The sequence below is a fragment of the Doryrhamphus excisus genome, chromosome 16 (genome assembly GCF_030265055.1).
Source record: "Doryrhamphus excisus isolate RoL2022-K1 chromosome 16, RoL_Dexc_1.0, whole genome shotgun sequence".
NCBI classification, from domain to species: domain Eukaryota; kingdom Metazoa; phylum Chordata; class Actinopteri; order Syngnathiformes; family Syngnathidae; genus Doryrhamphus; species Doryrhamphus excisus.
The window spans coordinates 18,202,818-18,224,644 of NC_080481.1; the positions used below are offsets into that span (position 1 = coordinate 18,202,818).

The following is a 21,827-nucleotide window of genomic DNA, read 5'->3' on the forward strand; positions in this document are numbered from 1 at the left end:
GAACATCAGATAGTGATCTAAAAGCAAATGTACAGTAAATGAGGATTTAGCATTTAATGGCTGCTTATCTCCTGGGGGATCAGTCTCGCTTTTAGGGTGTTCCCATCCGACCCCCCCCCCCCCCCCCCATCCCTCCATTCACCTTATCTATTGTTAACAAACGGAGCTTTGGTGTGATTAGCATTGCATGGAGGTCCCGTCTGCATCACAAATTCCTTTTGTGAAAGCCACGCATCCTCAGCCCATGCGGCCACCGGGGAGGGGGGGTGGATGGACGGGGGACCGGGTGGGGGGACCCTCATCATCATCATCCTGGTCCCTTCCAAACCTGGAATGGACGTGTTGGTTGGAATTTTCATGATTGACTGACCCACTGGATGTGAGACACGTTGGGACCCCCAGGAAGTGTCTGCCATGTTCAGGCTAGCAGTTATCATTAAGGGTGAGGGGTCAGGCTAGGAGTTAGCATTAAAGGTGAGGGGTCAGGTTCGGAGTTAGCATTAAGGGTGAGGAGTTGGGATTAGGAGTTAGCATTAAGGGTGAGGGGTCAGGCTAGGAGTTAGCATTAAAGGTGAGGAGTCAGGTTCGGAGTTAGCATTAAGGATGAGGAGTTGGGATTAGGAGTTAGCATTAAGGGTGAGGAGTCAGGATTAGGAGTTAGCATTAAGGGTGAGGAGTCAGGATTAGGAGTTAGCATTAAGGGTGAGGGGTCAGGCTAGGAGTTAGCATTAAGGGTGAAGGGTCAGGATTAGGAGTTAGCATTAAGGGTGAGGGGTCAGGCTAGTAGTTAGCATTAAGGGTAGGGGGTCAGGATTAGGAGTTAGTATTAAGGGTGAAGGATCAAGCTAGGAGTTAGTATTAAGGGTGAGGGATCAAGCTAGGAGTTAGCATTAAGGGTGAGGGGTCAGGCTAGGAGTTAGCATTAAGGGCGAGGGGTCAGGCTAGGAGTTAGCATTAAGGGTGAGGGGTCAGGATTAGGATTTAGCATTAAGGGTGAGGGGTCAGGATTAGGAGTTAGCATTAAGGGTGACGGGTCAGGCTAGGAGTTAGCATTAAGGGTGAGGGGTCAGGCTAGGAGTTAGCATTAAGGGTGAGGGGTCAGGCTAGGAGTTGAGTTAGCATTAAGGGTGAGGGGTCAGGCTAGGAGTTAGCATTAAGGGTGAGCGGTTAGGGCAAGGGTTGAGGGTCAGGTTTCAGGCTAGGGGTTAAGATTAGGATTTAGGATTAGGAGTTAGTGTTAAAGGCTTGGTTTAGGGTCAAAGGTCAGAGTTAGGGTGAGCGGTTAGGGCAAGGGTTAAGGGTCGGGGGTTACAATTAAGGGTTCGAGTTAGGATTAAGGTGTGTGTGTGTGTGCCATGATTTTATCTGAAGTCTTACTTTGCACTGAACAGGAAGTGACTGCTGTGAAAGTGGACAATAGTTATGTTGCTGCTTCACCATAATGATGACATCAGCGATGCCACAACACACGTTGACATAAATGGGCCCCTTTTTTCATACAAATGCCTCCAAGTGCATGTCGACATAAGCGGTTGTAGAATGTATGGTACAGTGATGATAGCTGGGTGGTCAACATAAGCGGGTTCCAGTGGAAAAACACTGTTATGACGGATAACAGAGGTCAGCCTATTGGGGGTGGGGTTAATTAGATGAAGCCGGGGGGGGCAAAAAATGTAACCCATGGCGCACCCATGGAAGATGTGTGGTGGGGTGGGGGGGGCAGGAAAGGGTGCGCTCTTCCTGTTTGGAAGCTCCCCATAGACACCGTCTGCCCTGGGCGCTCTCATGCCCGCTGCATTCAAAGCTCGGCCATGTTGGCGTTGACGTTTTTAGTGGTAGTAGTGCGTTTATTATATTTTTTATGGAATTTTGTTTTTTAATTATTTAATGGAAAAAATTAAATAAGTAATACATTTAAAAAATGTTAATATTTTTTATTAAATGAATAGCTGAAGTAGCTTGTAACTTGTTAGTCTATTTTATTTTATAAAAAAAAACAGTTAAAATTTAATTGTAGTATTGTAGAAATTACCAAAGCAGCTCAGTTAGATCAAAAATGTAAAAATCTATAAATAATATAAAATATATACAATAAAAAAAAATCTAAACCCAAGAATGTAATAAAAATTGCACCCACATATTCTTACATCTCAGAACAAAGTCAGCGCTTATGTTGCCGTCGACATAAACGCCCCCCAAACCCCCCCGCTGTGTTGATTGGCTTGAAATTCCTCACACAGCTTGACGACGATGTAACTTTGGGCTGTTTTGCCGCATCAGCATGAAATTTGGCACGCCCATTTATGGGACCGACACGCACCCGTATGGAAAGTTGGAGTAAGATTGCTTGAAAAACATGGCTACCGCCACGCCGAACGCGCGGGACTCTAAAGCTCTCATTTGCTCATTTTGTGTTCCCGTTGTCCAGCGCCAGCGTGGTGGTGGGCGCCCCCAAGGCCGACACCCAGCAGAGCGGCATCGTGGAGGGAGGATCGGTCGCCTACTGCCCCTGGAGCCTCGGCCAATCAGATTGTCACACCATCGAGTTTGATACGGAAGGTAAGCACCGCGACCGACACGCTCATTTTTACCACTCGCCGTCACTCGCCGCCCACTTGTCATTGTCCGTGATTGGTCAGAGACGAAAAAGAGAAAAAAAGCTTGTGGAAAAACTTTATTTTCTAGTCAGTAAGACTTTGGCATGGAAGCAGGAGCTCAGAACATTCTCATACAACTCATCAATTTTTCCCCATGGATGAGGAAAACGTACTCAAGTGGCCATCTTTAATAATCCATCAAATTATTTTTATGTTTTACAATGATATTTTTATGATGCATTTTTAAAAGGATATATAATGTACATGCATACTACACATACAGTATATACTGCATGTATACTGTATATGCATAATGCATATTATTACAATATATACTATTGGGGTCACTGTAACTTCATCCAAGGCTGAATTGGCTGGTTTATATTTATGGTAAACCACGGGTGTCCAAAGTGTGGCCCGGGGGCATTTGCAGCTCGCAGTTAGATTATAGATTATAATCGATTATTATAGATTATTAGCACAATGTGCAAATAGAATGCATTTTAAAAATGATAAAATAGTAAAAGTGGGGCAATAAGGACAATTTAAAGATAAAAGGGGCACATGGTATCCTAAAAAGGAAATATTGATAAATAGACTTTGATATATACGTAAATATACGTGGCACTTGAGGTTTATTTTATTCGATTTTTCATAATAAATCTGATAAATTCTATTGTTTCTAGATTTTTTATTATTATATTTGTAGAATTGTATATAATTATATTTCTATCTGATTATATTTTTAAATTATAATAATAATTTTTTTATAGAAGCTGCTGTATTCTGAAATTTTTTAAAAATTCTTCCATAAATCTTAATTTTTATGCGCTGCCCGGAAGTCTTTATTCCTACGTGGTTTTTGTTTAGCCGTGAGCAGATATTCCCAGATGCTAAAAGCAGTATTTGGGAAAACGGAACACTTAATAATAGTACTTCACTATCTTTTCTTCTTTCCGCTCCTGCTGTCAGCACCACGTCGGGATCGGGCGTCGCCGCGCTATTATTCCCGTTTGTGTGCGGGAAAGCCTAATTGAGTGTTGAGGAAGGCTTTTTGAAGGACGTGTGATTCCTGTGTGTGTGGGGGGGGGGTGTTTATGTCAGATAAGAAGGGGGGGTCAACAAACAGGCCGGACAAAGCAGTGTTTGCATCCCAGGTGAACAAGACACCGCCGGTCTTGCCAAAAGGCTGCGGGTCAAATGAGGCGAAATGAATGGATGACTGTTTCAGGACTCGGCGAATCCTGACGTCACGATCCGTGGCCAACAGTCTGGGAACTATTCCAGTACGGCCGCTTAGAAACACGTCTTTACTGGCCCCCGCCACGTCTTCCACCCTTTCTTCCCTCGCTGTGTAAAACGTCGATGGTGATGTCACAGCGACGTTTGTTGGCGAGTCCGCCAACGTTGCAGACGTCCAAAGACCCAAACATCTGCACGCCAAGCATGAGGTTCATGCATGCTTTGGGTGGCCGTCATATGAAAGTGCTGGAAACACATAAGAAGGGTGTCAGAGTGACGAGTCTTTTGTCACTTTTTTATGTAGGCTAGCAGACTAAACGATACATGATCCCAGCTCAGGCGGCCATTTTTAACCTCAACGCCCAATCCCAACTACTTGGTTATGCCTCTTTTGGGCTTTTTTTTTTTTGCACGTCTCTTCAGTAATGCATTTCGCTGTAGAGCAGGAGTGTGCAAACTATGGCCCGGGGGCCACATGCGGCCCACCAAGTGTTTGAATCCGGCCCTCAGTTAATCTAAGTCTAAGTATTTCGACTTTAACGTACATGCCGGCAACATGACTTGCAGGTCGGATGTCTTATTCAGTAAAAAAAAAAAATAACAACAACAAAACTGTCAAATTAAATTTCATAGTTTGATGTGGTCTAATGTTTAAAGTGCTCTAAAAAAGGGGACATATAGAAATTCATTTATTTATTCATTCATTCATCCTTTCATTTATTTATTCATTTATGACATTTAAATTAAATTAAATTAAATTAAATTAAATTAAATTAAATTAAATTAAATTAAATTAAATTAAATTAAATTAAATTAAATTAAATTAAATTAAATTAAATTAAATTAAATTAAATTAAATTAAATTAAATTAAATTAAATTAAATTAATAAAATAAAGTTTTAAAAAAAAAACCCTAACCCAGTCCCCAAAAGGTGTGTACCGAATTTGGTGGCGATTGGGCTAAAGACCCTACATTTTTCAAAAAAAATTTCCTTCAAATTTTAATTTTAATTAAAAAGAATAATGTAGGGTCTTTAAATTTTAAATTAAATTACATTAATTAAAAATTAATAAAATAAAGTTAAAAAATAAAAATAAAAAAAATAACCCTAACCCTAAACCAGTCCCCGAAAGGTGTCTACCGAATTTGGTGGCGATTGGGCTAAAGACCCTACAAATATTTCCTACAAATTTTAATTAAAAAGAAAAATGTAGGGTCTTAAATTAAATTAGTAGGAAATTAAATTAAATTAAATTAAATTAAATTAAATTAAATTAAATTAAATTAAATTAAATCAAATTAAATTAAATTAAATTAAATTAAATTAAATTAAATTAAATTAAATTAAATTAAATTAAATTAAATTAATCTGAGACGTTTGAAATGAAAACCTTGCTGGCTTAAATAACAGCGCCACCGTGTGGTGCATTTGTCGTAAAAACAGTCACGCTTGCAACACAGCAAAGGTGAGTTTGGCTTCTCTATCAATTAGCCCAACTAATTGGGTCAAAGTGCCCTCTTTCCCGTGCACTTCCTGTCCCATGGAGATAAGAGCCTCACTGTGGAGGAGGTGGGGGGGGCACTGGGGAGGCCCATTCAGGATGTTTCAAGGGAGGAAGGAGGGAAATGTAGCACCCCCCTGCCCCCCCCAACTCCAAACACAAGTCATGTGATGAGTGAATTCGGCCATTTGTCTTCTTGACCCACAGACACACAAACACACTCTTAATGGCCGAGATAGGGTCTGTACGCTCCAGCCACTCCCCCACAATGCGGTGGAGCGGTCCCGGGAGAGGTCGAGTGGGGGCACTAAGCCCCCCCCCCCCCCGGTCACATGACATGTCTCCGTTCTTTTCATCAGCTGGCGCTCCGTGTGACTCCATTCATCTGCCACCGAAAATAGCGACACTGAGCTTGAATTAGCTTGACGCGATCTTCTGCAAACGACATTAGCCGCTCCCAAAACAAAGCCTCGGCATCTCTAACCCCCCCCCCCCATTCCAGCCTTCATGTTGGATAATGGTGATGCATTAATGTGTCCCTTCAGTGAGTAACGACACTACGGAGCTGGCATCCATTAGAGCTGGAGCATTTACATCTTTAGCCATTAGCTACATGCTATGTCGGAAATCAATCCTATTAGCTTCCTTTGTCGATGATCATTAATCACTGGAAGGATGGCAACTCCATAGTGTCCACTTTGCTGCGGCTGCCCTCAGCCTCCACTTGGATAAAATGAATTTCCTGCCTGAAGACCCTTCTCCTGATCTGATATTGTTGTTTGTTAGCGTTAGCGTTAGCCCTTTTAGACTCGCGCGTTCATTGTGCTTCCCATGGGAAGGATGGAGTACAAGACTGACATGTCTTGCACATGGGCAGATTGCTGCGGCGATGCAGTGATGCCGACATTCCCAGCATCGTAACGGAAAGGACTCTGGTTGGGCTTCTCATCCCTTAGCTGGGAAGAAACTCGGAAGAGGGCGCTTGTTCCTCCGCACCGAGTGGAGTCAGATGAGGTGGCTCGGTCATGGGGTTAGAATCCCTGCCGGACGCTTCCCTGGGGATGTGTTCAGGGCGCCTCCAACTGTTGGAGAGCCTGGGAACACCTTTGGATCCCGGACAAAGCACCCTTGGAGAGGGAAGTCTGACGGATTGCGTTGCTTGCGGCGTGGTTGTTGCAGTTTCCCGCACTACTGGTCGCTTGCTGGTGTGGTACCGCCCCCAAGTGGACCGGAGGCACATATCGAGGTCCCGCCTTCTGGGTATAAATGAGGCACATAGGAAGAGAGTTCTTTGTAGGATTAGTAAATTGGACCTTGGGGGCGGGGGACCCCGTGTCTTTAAAAACCCCAATCCCAAACAACGGTTGGTTTGCGGTTAAACACCAGCGTTCCTACATTTGCTCCATCTTTCCGACTCCCGGTCACCTCGGTAACCAAACATACACAACCCAGCCTCGGCCTCTGACTCGCTCTCTCCCCGTTGGCTCGGAATCATTCACGCCGACACCTGGGAGTCATGAAAACACAGTGGCGTGACGGCTAACGGCGATTAGCTAAAGCAACAGGCCCGCAAGGAGCCTCGGTCGTGTTCCATAACCGCCGGCGTGACTCAAGTGCTACATTTCACGCTCGGACACCGCAGGGTTTTAGGCAGGTGTAGTTGGGACATTAAGAAAATACCATCCTTCTTCTTCTGGTCATGGTTCTTATCCTCCTGAGAAAATGTCGTAATGACGTACAGTCGTAGGATCTGGACACAGAAACGGAGAACTGGAGGCCAAAGAGTGTTGAAACAAAGAGTGATGTTGCTACCCGGGCTCCGGTCCAAAGACCGACTGTTTTCCTTGGACCCGATCCCGAACTCGAGCTGTTCCACAAAGACGTGAAGCAGACCTCCAGTTCTGACTGGTGACACGCTTCCCTCACACGGTGATCATCAGGCCTCCGGAGAGCCGAGCAAACACGCCTGCGCTTCCAACAAGGATTTGGAGTCGTCAGTGCTTCCCTGCTTCCTTCCTCGGAATCAATTCTGTTTGCATTTCCTTCTCAGCCGCGGGCGCAGATGCGGCATCTGTCTGCCAATAAAGTCGCAAACGTTTTTAAACTCGACTCCCGTGACCATCTGTCACGGCGGAGAGCGCTGAAGCGGGAGATCAAGCCGCCAGGTGGTCCAACCGAGCCAAGGGTCAACCAGGTTAAGCTCGGTTCATGTTGTCCAAACTCGGGCGACTCCTCTCGATGACCCGCGTCACCTCATCGGATCGTCACCGTCATCGTATCTGTTTATCGCCAGCTGTCCGAATCCGCCTGTGTACCGTCAACACCCGTTGAAAGGATGTTCATGACATCATGAATGCGTCCAGCTATTACTGACCGCCCCGTCCCAGTTCACCTTCATTGGAAGAAGATCCAACATTCAAGTTCTTAGCTAGTCTTCTCACCGTCCGCAAATGTGTGTGTCAATCACAGGGGATCGCGGCTTCCTGATCAACGACACGCAACATCAGATCGACTTCAAGTCGCACCAGTGGTTCGGGGCCACCGTGCGTTCCCACGGCGACACAATTCTGGTAAGTTGACACCAACATTCTGGAGATATTCTCTAACGGAGTGACGTTCCCAGGCTACGAGTAGGAAAAGATCCATGCTAAAATATCAAACTCGCTCAGTTTAACCAGAATATGCATAGCAACAACACTAACGGTGACAGTGAATGGAGTGAGGTTCCCCGGATAAGTAAAGTTAGCATGTCAATACATGACTTCATTCATCATCAAAGGTTGTGTCCTGGTTTTTTTACTGATTTAACTCAAATTCAAGTTTTTAATTACAATAGCTTATTTATCATGATGTTCCACACACTGGAAAAATTAGCTGCTTCTTCATGAGAAATACTAGTAGACTTGAGCACATCGGTACGTCTGCTTCCCATCAATTATGCGAGTGGAACATTCCATTCTAATCGACCAGGTGGTGGATTTCTTTCAACGAAAACATAACAAAGATTATTGTAAGAATTGCGTTTGCGTATTATTGTTGTTACAACAGAGTAGTAGTGGTAGTAGAGAGTAGTACCGAATGGAGTGAGGTTTCCAAGGCTAGTCAAGTTAGCAACACATCTGCTTCCCTGCCAAATAAAGTCATGGAAGCTTCCATTCTACCCGCACAGGTTGTGTATTTCCTTTGACTTTTCACGATAAAGAATAATAACATAAGTTGAAATTATACAGGGATAGTGAGTGGAGTGAGGTTCCCCAGGCAAATAAAGTTAGCAACACATCTGCTTCCCTGCCAAATAAAGTCATGGAAGCTTCCATTCTACCCGCACAGGTTGTGTATTTCCTTTGACTTTTCACGAAAAAGAATAACAACATAAGTTGAAATTATACAGGGATAGTGAGTGGAGTGAGGTTCCCCAGGCAAATAAAGTTAGCAACACATCTGCTTCCCTGCCAAATAAAGTCATGGAAGCTTCCATTCTACCCGCACAGGTTGTGTATTTCCTTTGACATTTCACGAAAAAAGAATAATAACATACGTTGTAATTATACAGGGATAGTGAGTGGAGTGAGGTTCCCCGGGCAAATAAAGTTAGCAACACATCTGCTTCCCTGCCAAATAGAGTAATGAAAACGTCTATTCTACTAGCAGAATACAAGTGTACTTTTCTCTGTTTTACCGAAACATAAAAAATGGAGCGAGGTTCCTCGGGCTAGTAAAGTTAGCAACACATGTCAAATAAAGTAATGGAATACATCCACTATATCAGCACAGGTTGTGTATTTCCTTTGACTTTTCATGAAAAATAATAATAACATAAGTTGTAATTATACAGGGATAGTGAGTGGAGTGAGGTTCCCCGGGCAAATAAAGTTAGCAACACATCTGCTTCCCTGCCAAATAGAGTAATGAAAACATCTATTCTACTAGCAGAATACAAGTGTACTTTTCTCTGTTTTACCGAAACATAAAAAATGGAGCGAGGTTCCTCGGGCTAGTAAAGTTAGCATCACATGTCAAATAAAGTAATGGAATACATCCACTATATCAGCACAGGTTGTGTATTTCCTTTCACTATCTTCACAAAAAACAATAACATACGTTGTAATTATACACGGATAGTGAATGGAGTGGGGTTCCCCAGGCTAGTAAAGTTAGCTATACATCTGCATCCCTGCCAAATAAAGTCATAGAAACGTATTTTCTACCAGCACAGGCTGTGTGTGTTTTTTTTGTTTTCACTAAACAAAAAATAACACAAGCTGTTAAATGGAGCGAGGTTCCTCAGGCTTGCAAAGTTAGCACTACATCTGCTTGCCCGTCTAATGAAGTCATGTTAACGTCCCTTTTTACAAAAAAAGAAAGGTTGCAGTCGTGCAGTGAATGGAGTGAGGTTCCCTAAACCTGTAAATCAAAAGTACAGTATGAGTGGAACATTCCATTATATCGGCGCGGGTGTAAATCGCAATAGTAGACACTGCACATTGCTGGGAAGTGAATGGAGCGAGGTTCCCCGGGTTAGTACAGTTAGCAGGTCAGCGTATTAGTTGTGAGTTGGAACAGTTGGAAAGTGAAAGTGAAAGGAGCGAGGTTCCCCGGACTATTAAAGTTAAAATCTCCAAAATCTCCCAAAGTTCCATTTTCCAGCCACAGGGGGGGGGTCATGGGTCATGGGTCACATGGCACCGCCAGCGTCTTAAATGTTGTCGCTGAGCTCCAATTGTCACTTCCAATCCCAACACATCATAAAAAAACTCATGCGCGCCCTTTTCCATTGCCCCCCCCTCCAGCGGTGACATCATTGTTGAGTCGCCTGCGGTGGGGTCCGATAGCAGGGGTCACGACCTGGCTTGGGTTTCATGGCTGCCCTGCTCCAGATGCTGAGCACCTAACCGGCTTCGCTGTTGTAGCAACTGCAAAAACATCTCCTGCCTAAAAAAATATTTGTACTGATGTAACCCCCCCCATCCCCACCCCCACCGCCACCCCCCCACTCTCGGTCTTGCAGGCCTGTGCGCCGCTCTACTCGTGGCGGACTGAAAAGGACGTCGCACGATCTGACGCCACCGGCACTTGCTACCTCTCGGTGCAGAACTTCACCAAATTTGTGGAGTACGCCCCCTGCAGGACGGGTGAGTGGTCATCATATCATAAAACCTAATGCTTATTTACATATACAATTTATATTTATATATAGAATAACAGCAACAGATCCTATACAGGCCACAATAATATCTTTATTATTATTATTATTATTATTATTTCCACGCCAAGAAATCAGCGACGAGGGAGGACAAGGCTACTGCCAAGGAGGATTCAGCGCCGACTTCACCAAGGTAACTTTTCATTTTGCTTTTGTGGTCTCTGTCGCCATAGTAACGCCTGCGCCTCATCTTCCAGGACGGGCGTGTGGTGTTGGGGGGTCCGGGGAGCTACTTCTGGCAGGGTGCGTATGACCGTATGACCGTATGGCCGCGTGTCAATGTCGCCCGCACGGTGAAACGTCCGCTAACTGTCGCTGTGGCGGGAACGCAGGTCAGGTGATCTCGGCACACAAGGAGGACATCATCAAGACGTACTACCCCGGCTACTTCATGCAGTCTGTGGACGGTCAAGTCCAGACCAAGCAAGTCCAGGCTGAACACGACGACAGCTACCAAGGTCAGTTGGTCGGCATTTACGTATCTTCCCGGGATAGTCCTTTCACGTTTTATGCTTCCCGACAGGCTACTCCGTGGCTGTGGGCGACTTCAGCGGAGATGGAGTAGAAGGTAAAGTCCATTGAATGTCCTTAGCATCAGGCCAAGTCACCATACGCTTCATTTCCTTTAGATTTTGTGGCGGGTGTTCCCAAAGGAGTCATGCTTTACGGATTGGTAAGAAAGCTCCGTTATGGAAAATCTACTGTAACTTCTACTGGATGCCATATTTGACCGCCGCTGCTGTTGTTGTTGCAGGTGTCCATCCTGAACGGAACAGACCTGAAGACCATGATTAACTACACCGGCGAGCAGGTGCTCAAAACCCCAAATCGTTCTTCGCTTGGTGACTCGCCGTTCCGGTTCAGCTCCGAGTTCCTCGTTTGTGGAGTCAGCGTTGGCAAAGTTTGGGCATTTCCTTTGCGGCCAGCTGATTGTGGTTTCCAGCGGGGACGGCCATGATAAATTGATTTCTGCAGGATTAAGAAGCAGATGGCGCAAGTAAATCAGGCCTTCAACTCGTCTGCTGCAGAAATGCTTGAAAGTCTTGAATGTCGTGTAGCGCTGACTAGCTAGCTCATGGAGAGGCGAACCAGTGTGCTTTCAGTCACTCGGTATTTTAATCATCAATTCCTAGCATTCAATTAAACTTGCTAGATTGCCACTGACTGGTGTCAAGTGAAAGGAGTGAGGTTCCCCCTGCTGGTGAAGTTAGCCTGTTACTATGTTGGCATCCCCCCAATGTTGGTAGCTTAGTGTGGGACCATTGTGAACAAAAATATCCTAGTTTAAATACTGCAATCGTATGTGTAGCTGGAGTGAGGTTCCCCCTGATGGTGAAGTTAGCCTGTTACTATGTTGGCTTCCCCCTCAATGTTGGTAGCTTAGCGTGGGACCATTGTGAACAAAAATATCCTAGTTTAAATACTGCAATTGTATGTGTAGCTGGAGTGAGGTTCCACCAAATTGTGAAGTTAGCCTGTTTCTTTGTTGGCATTCCCCCCCAATCTTGGTAGCGTAGTGCTGGACCATTGGGAACAAAAATATCCTAGTTTTAAATACTGCAATTGTATGTGTAGCTGGAGTGAGGTTCCCCCTGCTGGTGAAGTTAGCCTGTTACTATGTTGGCTTTCCCCTCAATGTTGGCAGCTTAGTGTGGGACCATTGGGAACAAAAATATTATAGTTTGAATACTGCAATTGTATGTGTAGCTGGAGTGAGGTTCCACCGAATTGTGAAGTTAGCCTGTTTCTTTGTTGGCATCCCCCCCAATCTTGGTAGCGTAGTGCTGGACCATTGGGAACAAAAATAAAAATATTCTAGTTTAAATACTGCAATTGTAGCTGGAGTGAGGTTCCACCGAATTGTGAAGTTAGCCTGTGGCTATGTTTGCGTTCTTTCAACTTTGGTACCTTGTAGAATAAAAAAATAACCATCTTTCTTGAAGTATTGCTAATTGCCTATACAGTGTAGCTACAGCAAAATACGGTTTCAAGTGAAAGGAGTGAGGTTCCCCGAGACTTGTGAAGTTTCATCCCTTCAACGTTGGTACCTTAGTGCAGGAATATTTTAGAATACAAACAAATAAGCAAGTTATATATTGCAATTCTATGTGATGTAAAGTGAAAGAGTGAGGTTCCCCCTGCTGGTGAAGTTAGCCTGTTACTATGTTGGCTTCCCCCTCAATGTTGGTAGCTTAGTGTGGGACCATTGGGAACAAAAATATCCTAGTTTGAATACTGCAATTGTATGTGTAGCTGGAGTGAGGTTCCACCGAATTGTGAAGTTAGCCTGTGGCTATGTTTGCATTCTTTCAACATTGGTACCTTAGCATGGGATCATTGTAGAATAAAAAAACAACCATCTTTCTTGAAGTATTGAAATTGCCTATATAGTGTAGCTACAGCAAAGACCGGTGTCAAGTGAAAGGAGTGAGGTTCCCCGAGACTTGTGAAGTTTCATCCCTTCAACGTTGGTACCTTAGTGCAGGACCATTTTAGAATCCAAACAAATAAGCAAGTTATATATTGCAATTCTATGTGATGTAAAGTGAAAGAGTGAGGTTCCCCCTGCTGGTGAAGTTAGCCTGTTACTATGTTGGCATCCCCCTCAATGTTGGTAGCTTAGTGTGGGACCATTGGGAACAAAAATATCCTAGTTTGAATACTGTAATTGTATGTGTAGCTGGAGTGAGGTTCCACCGAATTGTGAAGTTAGCCTGTGGCTATGTTTGCATTCTTTCAACATTGGTACCTTAGCATGGGATCATTGTAGAATAAAAAAACAACCATCTTTCTTGAAGTATTGAAATTGCCTATACAGTGTAGCTACAGCAAAGACCGGTGTCAAGTGAAAGGAGTGAGGTTCCCCGAGACTTGTGAAGTTTCATCCCTTCAACATTGGTACCTTAGTGCAGAACCATTTTAGAATCCAAACAAATAAGCTATATATTGCAATTCTATGTGATGTAAAGTGAAAGAGTGAGGTTCCCCCTGCTGGTGAAGTTAGCCTGTTACTATGTTGGCATCCCCCCCAATGTTGGTAGCTTAGTGTGGGACCATTGGGAACAAAAATATCCTAGTTTGAATACTGCAATTGTATGTGTAGCTGGAGTGAGGTTCCACCGAATTGTGAAGTTAGCCTGTGGCTATGTTTGCATTCTTTCAACATTGGTACCTTAGCATGGGATCATTGTAGAATAAAAAAACAACCATCTTTCTTGAAGTATTGAAATTGCCTATACAGTGTAGCTACAGCAAAGACCGGTGTCAAGTGAAAGGAGTGAGGTTCCCAGAGACTTGTGAAGTTTCATCCCTTCAACATTGGTACCTTAGTGCAGAACCATTTTAGAATCCAAACAAATAAGCTATATATTGCAATTCTATGTGATGTAAAGTGAAAGAGTGAGGTTCCCCCTGATGGTGAAGTTAGCCTGTTACTATGTTGGCTTCCCCCTCAATGTTGGTAGCTTAGTGTTGGACCATTGGGAACAAAGATATCCTAGTTTAAATACTGCAATTTTATGTGTAGCTGGAGTGAGGTTCCACCGAATTGTGAAGTTAGCCTGTTTCTTTGTTGGCACACCCCCCCCCCCCCCAATCTTGGTAGCGTAGTGCTGGACCATTGGGAATAAAAATAAAAATATTCTAGTTTAAATACTGCAATTGTAGCTGGAGTGAGGTTCCACCGAATTGTGAAGTTAGCCTGTGGCTATGTTTGCATTCTTTCAACATTGGTACCTTGTAGAATAAAAAAATAACCATCTTTCTTGAAGTATTGCTACAGCAAAGACCGGTGTCAAGTGAAAGGAGTGAGGTTCCCCGAGACTTGTGAAGTTTCATCCCTTCAACGTTGGTATCTTAGTGCAGGACCATTTTAGAATCCAAACAAATAAGCTATATATTGCAATTCTATGTGATGTAAAGTGAAAGAGTGAGGTTCCCCCTGATGGTGAAGTTAGCCTGTTACTATGTTGGCTTCCCCCCTCAATGTTGGTAGCTTAGTGTGGGACCATTGGGAACAAAAACATCCTAGTTTAAATACTGCAATTGTATGTGTAGCTGGAGTGAGGTTCCACCGAATTGTGAAGTTAGCCTGTGGCTATGTTTGCATTCTTTCAACATTGGTACCTTAGCATGGGATCATTGTAGAATAAAAAAACAACCATCTTTCTTGAAGTATTGAAATTGCCTATATAGTGTAGCTACAGCAAAGACCGGTGTCAAGTGAAAGGAGTGAGGTTCCCCGAGACTTGTGAAGTTTCATCCCTTCAACGTTGGTACCTTAGTGCAGGACCATTTTAGAATCCAAACAAATAAGCAAGTTATATATTGCAATTCTATGTGATGTAAAGTGAAAGAGTGAGGTTCCCCCTGCTGGTGAAGTTAGCCTGTTACTATGTTGGCATCCCCCTCAATGTTGGTAGCTTAGTGTGGGACCATTGGGAACAAAAATATCCTAGTTTGAATACTGCAATTGTATGTGTAGCTGGAGTGAGGTTCCACCGAATTGTGAAGTTAGCCTGTGGCTATGTTTGCATTCTTTCAACTTTGGTACCTTGTACAAAAAAAAATAACCATCTTTGTTGAAGTATTGCTAATTGCCTATACAGTGTAGCTACAGCAAAGACCGGTGTCAAGTGAAAGGAGTGAGGTTCCCCGAGACTTGTGAAGTTTCATCCCTTCAACATTGGTACCTTAGTGCAGAACCATTTTACAATCCAAACAAATAAGCAAGTTATATATTGCAATTCTATGTGATGTAAAGTGAAAGAGTGAGGTTCCCCCTGCTGGTGAAGTTAGCCTGTTACTATGTTGGCTTCCCCCTCAATGTTGGTAGCTTAGTGTTGGACCATTGGGAACAAAAATATCCTAGTTTAAATACTGCAATTTTATGTGTAGCTGGAGTGAGGTTCCACCGAATTGTGAAGTTAGCCTGTGGCTATGTTTGCATTCTTTCAACATTGGTACCTTAGCATGGGATCATTGTCGAATAAAAAAACAACCATCTTTCTTGAAGTATTGCTAATTGCCTATACAGTGTAGCTACAGCAAAGACCGGTGTCAAGTGAAAGGAGTGAGGTTCCCAGAGGCTTGTGAAGTTTCATCCCTTCAACATTGGTACCTTAGTGCAGGTACCATTTTAGAATCCAAACAAATAAGCAAGTTATATATTGCAATTCTATGTGATGTAAAGTGAAAGAGTGAGGTTCCCCCTGCTGGTGAAGTTAGCCTGTTACTATGTTGGCATCCCCCTCAATGTTGGTAGCTTAGTGTGGGACCATTGGGAACAAAAATATCCTAGTTTGAATACTGCAATTGTATGTGTAGCTGGAGTGAGGTTCCACCGAATTGTGAAGTTAGCCTGTGGCTATGTTTGCATTCTTTCAACATTGGTACCTTGTACAAAAAAAAATAACCATCTTTTATTTTGAAATAAAACGTTATACTACATGATGGCATTTCTTACAAGAATCAGTGCTGTAGTTTATCACACGTGTATTTCGATGTTTAGCGCTGAGCCTCAGGCTTTGCTGTCTTTTTGTACGATGCTCCATTTAATTGTAGTTTATTTGTTTTGAGGAAAGTGCAGCATCCGTGTAGAAAATAGAACAGTGGCGCCTCTCACTCACTCAGATGTGGAAGACACCTTCTCAAGAAAACAATGGCTGTCTTTGTCTCCAGATGGGATCCTATTTCGGCTACGCCGTGGCGACCGCCGACGTCAACAGCGACGGGTGAGTTTTCTCACAGAATCGGAGGCCACCAGCAAGCCATTACACCTCCTGGCGTCAAAGAGTCTGGACCCAAACCGTTCTGTTTTCTCCGTCTGGTTTATAGGATGATGGACCTGCTGGTGGGCGCACCCATGTTCATGACGCGGGGCTCCGACGGCCGCCTGGAGGAAATGGGCCGGGTTTATGTTTACCTGCAGCGCGCCCCCTTGAACCTGGAGCTCCGCCTACCTCACCTCACCGGCTCTCAGGTGTTTGGGAGATTCGGCAGCACCGTGGCGCCGCTGGGAGATCTCAACCAGGACGGCTTCAACGGTGAGAAGGATATCTCAGGTTAAAGGTCATACATTAACATGTTTACGGTATCATAAACAATTGGAAGATGCCCAGTGGGGTACACTGGGGTTGTCGCCAGACATGCATTTGTGTTTCTGGACTAAAACTGCTCGTATTTATTTATTATGAATACGTATATTATTCTTTGATATGTTATGTCATATTTGTTTTCACAATTTAAACAGGAAAGAAAATGGCTGACATATATGGAGAGTGCGGTTCGATATCAGTGCATGTTGTTTTTTTTTTAATTAGAGTTTATAGTATGTTGTATTAGAATAATACTACTACTAATATTATTATTATTATGCTTGACATTTAGCATCAGCAGCATCATCATCATCTCTAATGTACACTCTCGTAGGAGGATAATGTATTTTTTTTGGATAATGGTTTTTTAAGTAGTTAATTGTTTTATTTATTGCAATCATACTCCTTTGTTTGTTTGTTTTGAGGAAAGTGCAGCATCCGTGTAGAAAATAATAATAATAATATATTATTATATAATAATATTATATAATATATAAAACATATTATTATATTATATTATATTATATTATATTATTATTCAAATAATAATAATAATAATATATTATTATATAATAATATAATAATATTATATAATATATAAAACACATTATTATATATTATATTATTATTATTTGAATAATAATATAATATAATATAATAATATATAATATAATAATAATATAATATAATAATAATAATATATTATTATATAATAATATAATAATATTATATAATATATAAACACATTATTATATATTATATTATTATTATTATTATTATTTGAATAATAATAATAATATAATATAATATAATATAATAATGTGTTTTATTATTGCAGCATTATTATTATTTTCTACACGGATGCTGCAATAATAATAATAATATATTATTATATAACAATATTATATAATATATAAACACATTATTGTATATTATATTATTATTATTATTATTATTATTATTATTACGCTTGACATTTAGCATCATCATCTTTATTTATTGCAATCATACACTTTTGCCTTGCCGTCATCTATATTCATCCAAATATGATATGCTGCGATGCATTCAAAAACCCAAAGATATCCTTTCTCTGCAGACGTGGCCATCAGCTGCCCTTTTGGTGGAGAAGACCAGCAGGGCCTGGTCTACATCTACAACGGCTACCCTCAGGGCCTCCGAGAGAAGCCGTCCCAGGTGATCGTGGGCCAGTGGGCCGCGGGTTCCCTCCCCGCCAGCTTTGGCTTTGCGCTCCGAGGGGCTGAGGACCTGGACAGGAATGGGTATCCGGGTAGGTCATCTTCAAAAATACATTTTTTGTGCTTTTTTTTTCAATCTTTTTTAAACATTTTGCGTCATTTTTGCAGATCTGATTGTTGGTGCTTTTGGCGTTGATAAGGCAGTTCTCTACAGGTAGGTTGGACATGGATTTGGTGCTTCCTAGTCGGTTGATGGACTAACAGGACAGTCCTGCTTCTGCCAAGGGAATACTTTGGCCTAAAGTGGGTGCAGACTTTACTCTAGGTGGCTTTTACATGGATTTTAGAACTCAAACCAGATTTAAAGTGGACCAAAATGTGAAACTTTAGCTTGTTGGAAAAAGGTACTTTGGTTTGGAACGTTCACATAAGCGTGAGAAACAGCCTTGTTAATCTGAACCGGTTCTGACAGATGACTTAGACCAGGTGCCAGAGTCTTGACCGATGTTTGCGGCGGTGTCCCGTAGATCCCGCCCCATCGTCAACACCAGCGCCTCCCTGTCAGTCAACCCCACCATGATCAACCCCGAAGAGAAGAACTGCATTATCGCCCAAGGGAACACCAGCGTGGCCGTTTCCTGGTGAGTACCCAGAACCGTATCCTGTGGGGGGGGTGCTCCAACAAGGTCATGTGACCGTACGTCTTTACACGGTATCACAGTGGTGCGTTCAATAGCAGCATTGTCAGCCCTCTTAAATGTGAACACTATTCACTGCGGCACAGGAGAGGAAACAGACGGCGGTCACTCGCTGTTCAACATGCCCGACACCCCCTCCTTCTCTAAATCACCCCCCCCCAGACCCCATAAAGGAAACTCTTGTGTACACATGTGTCTTGATTACCCAGCGATGACGACTTCTCAGAGGGGATAATGGCGAGGAGAACTAGCGGGGAGGGGCTGGAAGCTTTTTTTCTTTCTTCCCTCCTTTCCTCGCTTTGAATGCGATATTGTTTGCTAGCGGAGCACAGCTGGGAAACATCAGGACACGTAGACTCGGCGGAGGAGCGCTTACACACACAGGAGCTTGTATGGAGATATTGGCGCTCCTCAATAGACGCTCTTGTACTCCGCGTCCTTTTTTTTCCTGGGGCGCCAATCGCACAGTAGCGTTCTTGTACAATAACGATCGCTGCATCAGTGCAAACTATTTATATGAACTAAATGAGGGGAAAGTGTCAAGATCAGGAAATAATACATATATTTGCTTATATTCATATATGCAGTATATACTGTATGTGTGCAAAAATAACAATCGCTTTGTAATAAGAAATAAATACATAATACACACACATGTATATAAACTCACAAATGCTTACAAATATACCATATAAACTGAAATATATGTTTATAGCAGTTAATAATTTTCATTCATTCATTCATTTTCTACCGCTTTTTCCTCACGAGGGTCGCGGGGGTGCTGGAGCCTATCCCAGCTGTCTTCGGGCGAGAGGCGGGGTACACCCTGGACTGGTCGCCAGCCAATCACAGGGCACATATAGACAAACAACCATTCACACTCACATTCATACCTATGGACAATTTGGAGTGGCTAATTAACCTAGCATGTTTTTGGAATGTGGGAGGAAACCGGAGTACCCGGAGAAAACCCACGCATGCACGGGAAGAACATGCAAACTCCACACAGAGATGGCCGAGGGTTGGTATTGAACCCTGATCTCCTAGCTGTGAGGTCTGCGCGCTAACCACTCAACCGCCGTGCCGCCCCGTTAATAATTTTAATAAATGCAATATTTCCGTATCAAAGGCATAGAAAACCTGTTTATTACTATTACTTTCCAAATACGGTTTTAGGTCGTAGACTTGGAATAGCACCCCTATAGTCACCTTTACACTGACATTATTCAACTCGGGTACTGAAGACGGCAGCTAGCAAGCTTGTTAGCTAACCAGTTAGCCTCAATTTTTTTGCTAAGCATCACAAAAAGTTTGAAATGTAAAAAATATACAGCTATGCGTGCCATTATGGAATACTTTTAACTGGAAATGCATTTTTGGTTCGAAAAAGTATGTTTTAACAAGTATACAAAAACGCTACAGTACAGTGGAACAGCGCCAGGACGAAAATACAGGAATGAAATAATAATTTCTTGTCCCCTACCTGGATGTTGATCATTAAAATTCATACAAAGCTTTCAACTTTTTTTAAGTGTGGCTTTACGGCCTTAAATCATATGTAATAATTGCATACAAATAAAGTTGGCTACTTCCCGGATTTCACTGATTGCGGGCTATTTTCGGAACCTATTGGTGATAAACAGAGCCGCCATGGTGTAGCGGTTAGCGTTCCGCACGTGGGAGAGTATGGATATGACAAACATAACTCAAGGCGCTGTACACGCCCCCCTCCCAGTTGTCAAAAAGGATGAAGGACATGATGTCATGACGGGACCTTTGGGTGTTCAGCTGTGAAAAACGCCCAATTTCACCCTTCTTGACTTTGCCGCTTCTTTTGGCATATTCGGGCAGGTGGGAAGGGGGGACCCCAATCCATGAAGGCATCTGGCGAAAGAAAGCATGCCTCCGAACATTCCCATCATGTTAGTCATTACAGTCCATTCATGCGTTGAAATGGGAAACATGCACGGAATGGACACGGGAATGCATGTCCTTCTGGCGTATTTATGATGAACCTTCTGTCCAACACAGCGTCAACCTGAGTTTCTGCCTGTCCGCCGACGGGAAGCACCTACCAGACGTCCTCGGTGAGCCAACATTCCACATCGGGCCTTTATTTCACTGTCGGAAAGTCACCCTTGTCCATGTTTGCAAACCTGGATTCAATAAGTCTCTGTTTACACTTGACTCTACAATAATATCCCATTTTTCTTTCTATTAACTTCTACTGCACTGGAACACGTTTATGTTATCACATACTATATTTTTATTCTTATAAATGCAGCATATTTACAGCATATTTCATATTGTGTGTGACCACAGCAGCAAGTTTTTACATAAACTAGCAAGACTTTTGCTGGTGCGAGACCGAAGAACCAACTGGTTTCTTCCTTGCAGACTTCCAGGTGGAGGTGCGGCTGGACAGTCAGAAGTTCAAACAGAAGGGAGCGGTCAAGCGAGCGCTCTTTCTGGACTCCCAGCAGCCTTTGCTGCAGAGGAGCGTGAGGGTGCGTCACGGCGAGGAAGAGTGCCACCACACCAAGATCTACCTCCGAGTACGTCCACGTTTCAACGGAATCATTGTTGTCACGGACAACATTTAAATTCAACATGTTTTGTGTCGTGGGTTTGCAGGATGAGAAGGACTTCAGGGATAAACTGTCCTCCATCTTTGTGGCCTTGAACTTCAGCCTGGATAGCGGCGCCGCTGCCGACTCGCACGGCCTGAGGCCCATTCTCAACCATCAGAACGCCAACGTGATCGAACAGAAGGTACTCGGCCACTCATAGTAGTGATGCGTGGTGTCCAGTGGGAGGGAAGCATCAAACTATAAAGACATGAGGACTTTTTGGGTTGAAGAACTCTGGTCCTTTGGAGGGTCTCCTTTGGAGAAAACCATAATACTACTCCTTAAAAAAACAGAAAAGCTGAATTTTTGCATTCAAATTAGTTTACAATTAGTTTTTGCGTTCACATTCATTTAGGTACCTTGTGATGACAATGCAAGTCAAAGTGAATCTGGATCACTTTGTGTTCACATTGCACTGGACTTGAAGTGAAGTGAACTGAGACCACTGCCGAAGTCAATTCTTTTTTTTATAGAGAAGACGAGAGACAAGAGACTTCTTCTTTTTGCGTTCATGTTAGTTCAGTTAGTTTTAGATACCAGACAAAGTAGATCTGGATCACTTTGTGTTCACATTGCATATCACTAATGGACCACTGGTCCTGAAGCAGAGAAAAGCCATACTACTCCTTAAAAAAACAGAAAAGCTGAATTTTTGCATTCAAA

The 21,827-nt window shown here is 43.0% G+C and overlaps 1 protein-coding gene across 3 annotated transcripts in view; it reads left to right on the forward strand.

The window, feature by feature from the left end:
* The window catches only part of itga5 (integrin, alpha 5 (fibronectin receptor, alpha polypeptide)), a 75,890-nt gene that overhangs the window by 35,453 nt on the left and 18,610 nt on the right, over nucleotides 1-21,827 (forward strand). For all 3 annotated transcript variants that reach the window (XM_058050649.1, XM_058050650.1, XM_058050651.1), the window contains 17 exons: nucleotides 2,429-2,559; nucleotides 7,812-7,912; nucleotides 10,351-10,474; nucleotides 10,617-10,678; nucleotides 10,743-10,788; nucleotides 10,878-11,003; nucleotides 11,069-11,113; nucleotides 11,175-11,218; nucleotides 11,300-11,356; nucleotides 16,225-16,277; nucleotides 16,381-16,589; nucleotides 17,737-17,928; nucleotides 18,005-18,050; nucleotides 18,364-18,477; nucleotides 20,566-20,621; nucleotides 20,932-21,089; nucleotides 21,169-21,306. In XM_058050649.1, the coding sequence (XP_057906632.1) occupies nucleotides 2,429-2,559; nucleotides 7,812-7,912; nucleotides 10,351-10,474; nucleotides 10,617-10,678; nucleotides 10,743-10,788; nucleotides 10,878-11,003; nucleotides 11,069-11,113; nucleotides 11,175-11,218; nucleotides 11,300-11,356; nucleotides 16,225-16,277; nucleotides 16,381-16,589; nucleotides 17,737-17,928; nucleotides 18,005-18,050; nucleotides 18,364-18,477; nucleotides 20,566-20,621; nucleotides 20,932-21,089; nucleotides 21,169-21,306 (1,702 nt within the window). The remainder of the gene's footprint in view (nucleotides 1-2,428; nucleotides 2,560-7,811; nucleotides 7,913-10,350; nucleotides 10,475-10,616; nucleotides 10,679-10,742; nucleotides 10,789-10,877; nucleotides 11,004-11,068; nucleotides 11,114-11,174; nucleotides 11,219-11,299; nucleotides 11,357-16,224; nucleotides 16,278-16,380; nucleotides 16,590-17,736; nucleotides 17,929-18,004; nucleotides 18,051-18,363; nucleotides 18,478-20,565; nucleotides 20,622-20,931; nucleotides 21,090-21,168; nucleotides 21,307-21,827) is intronic.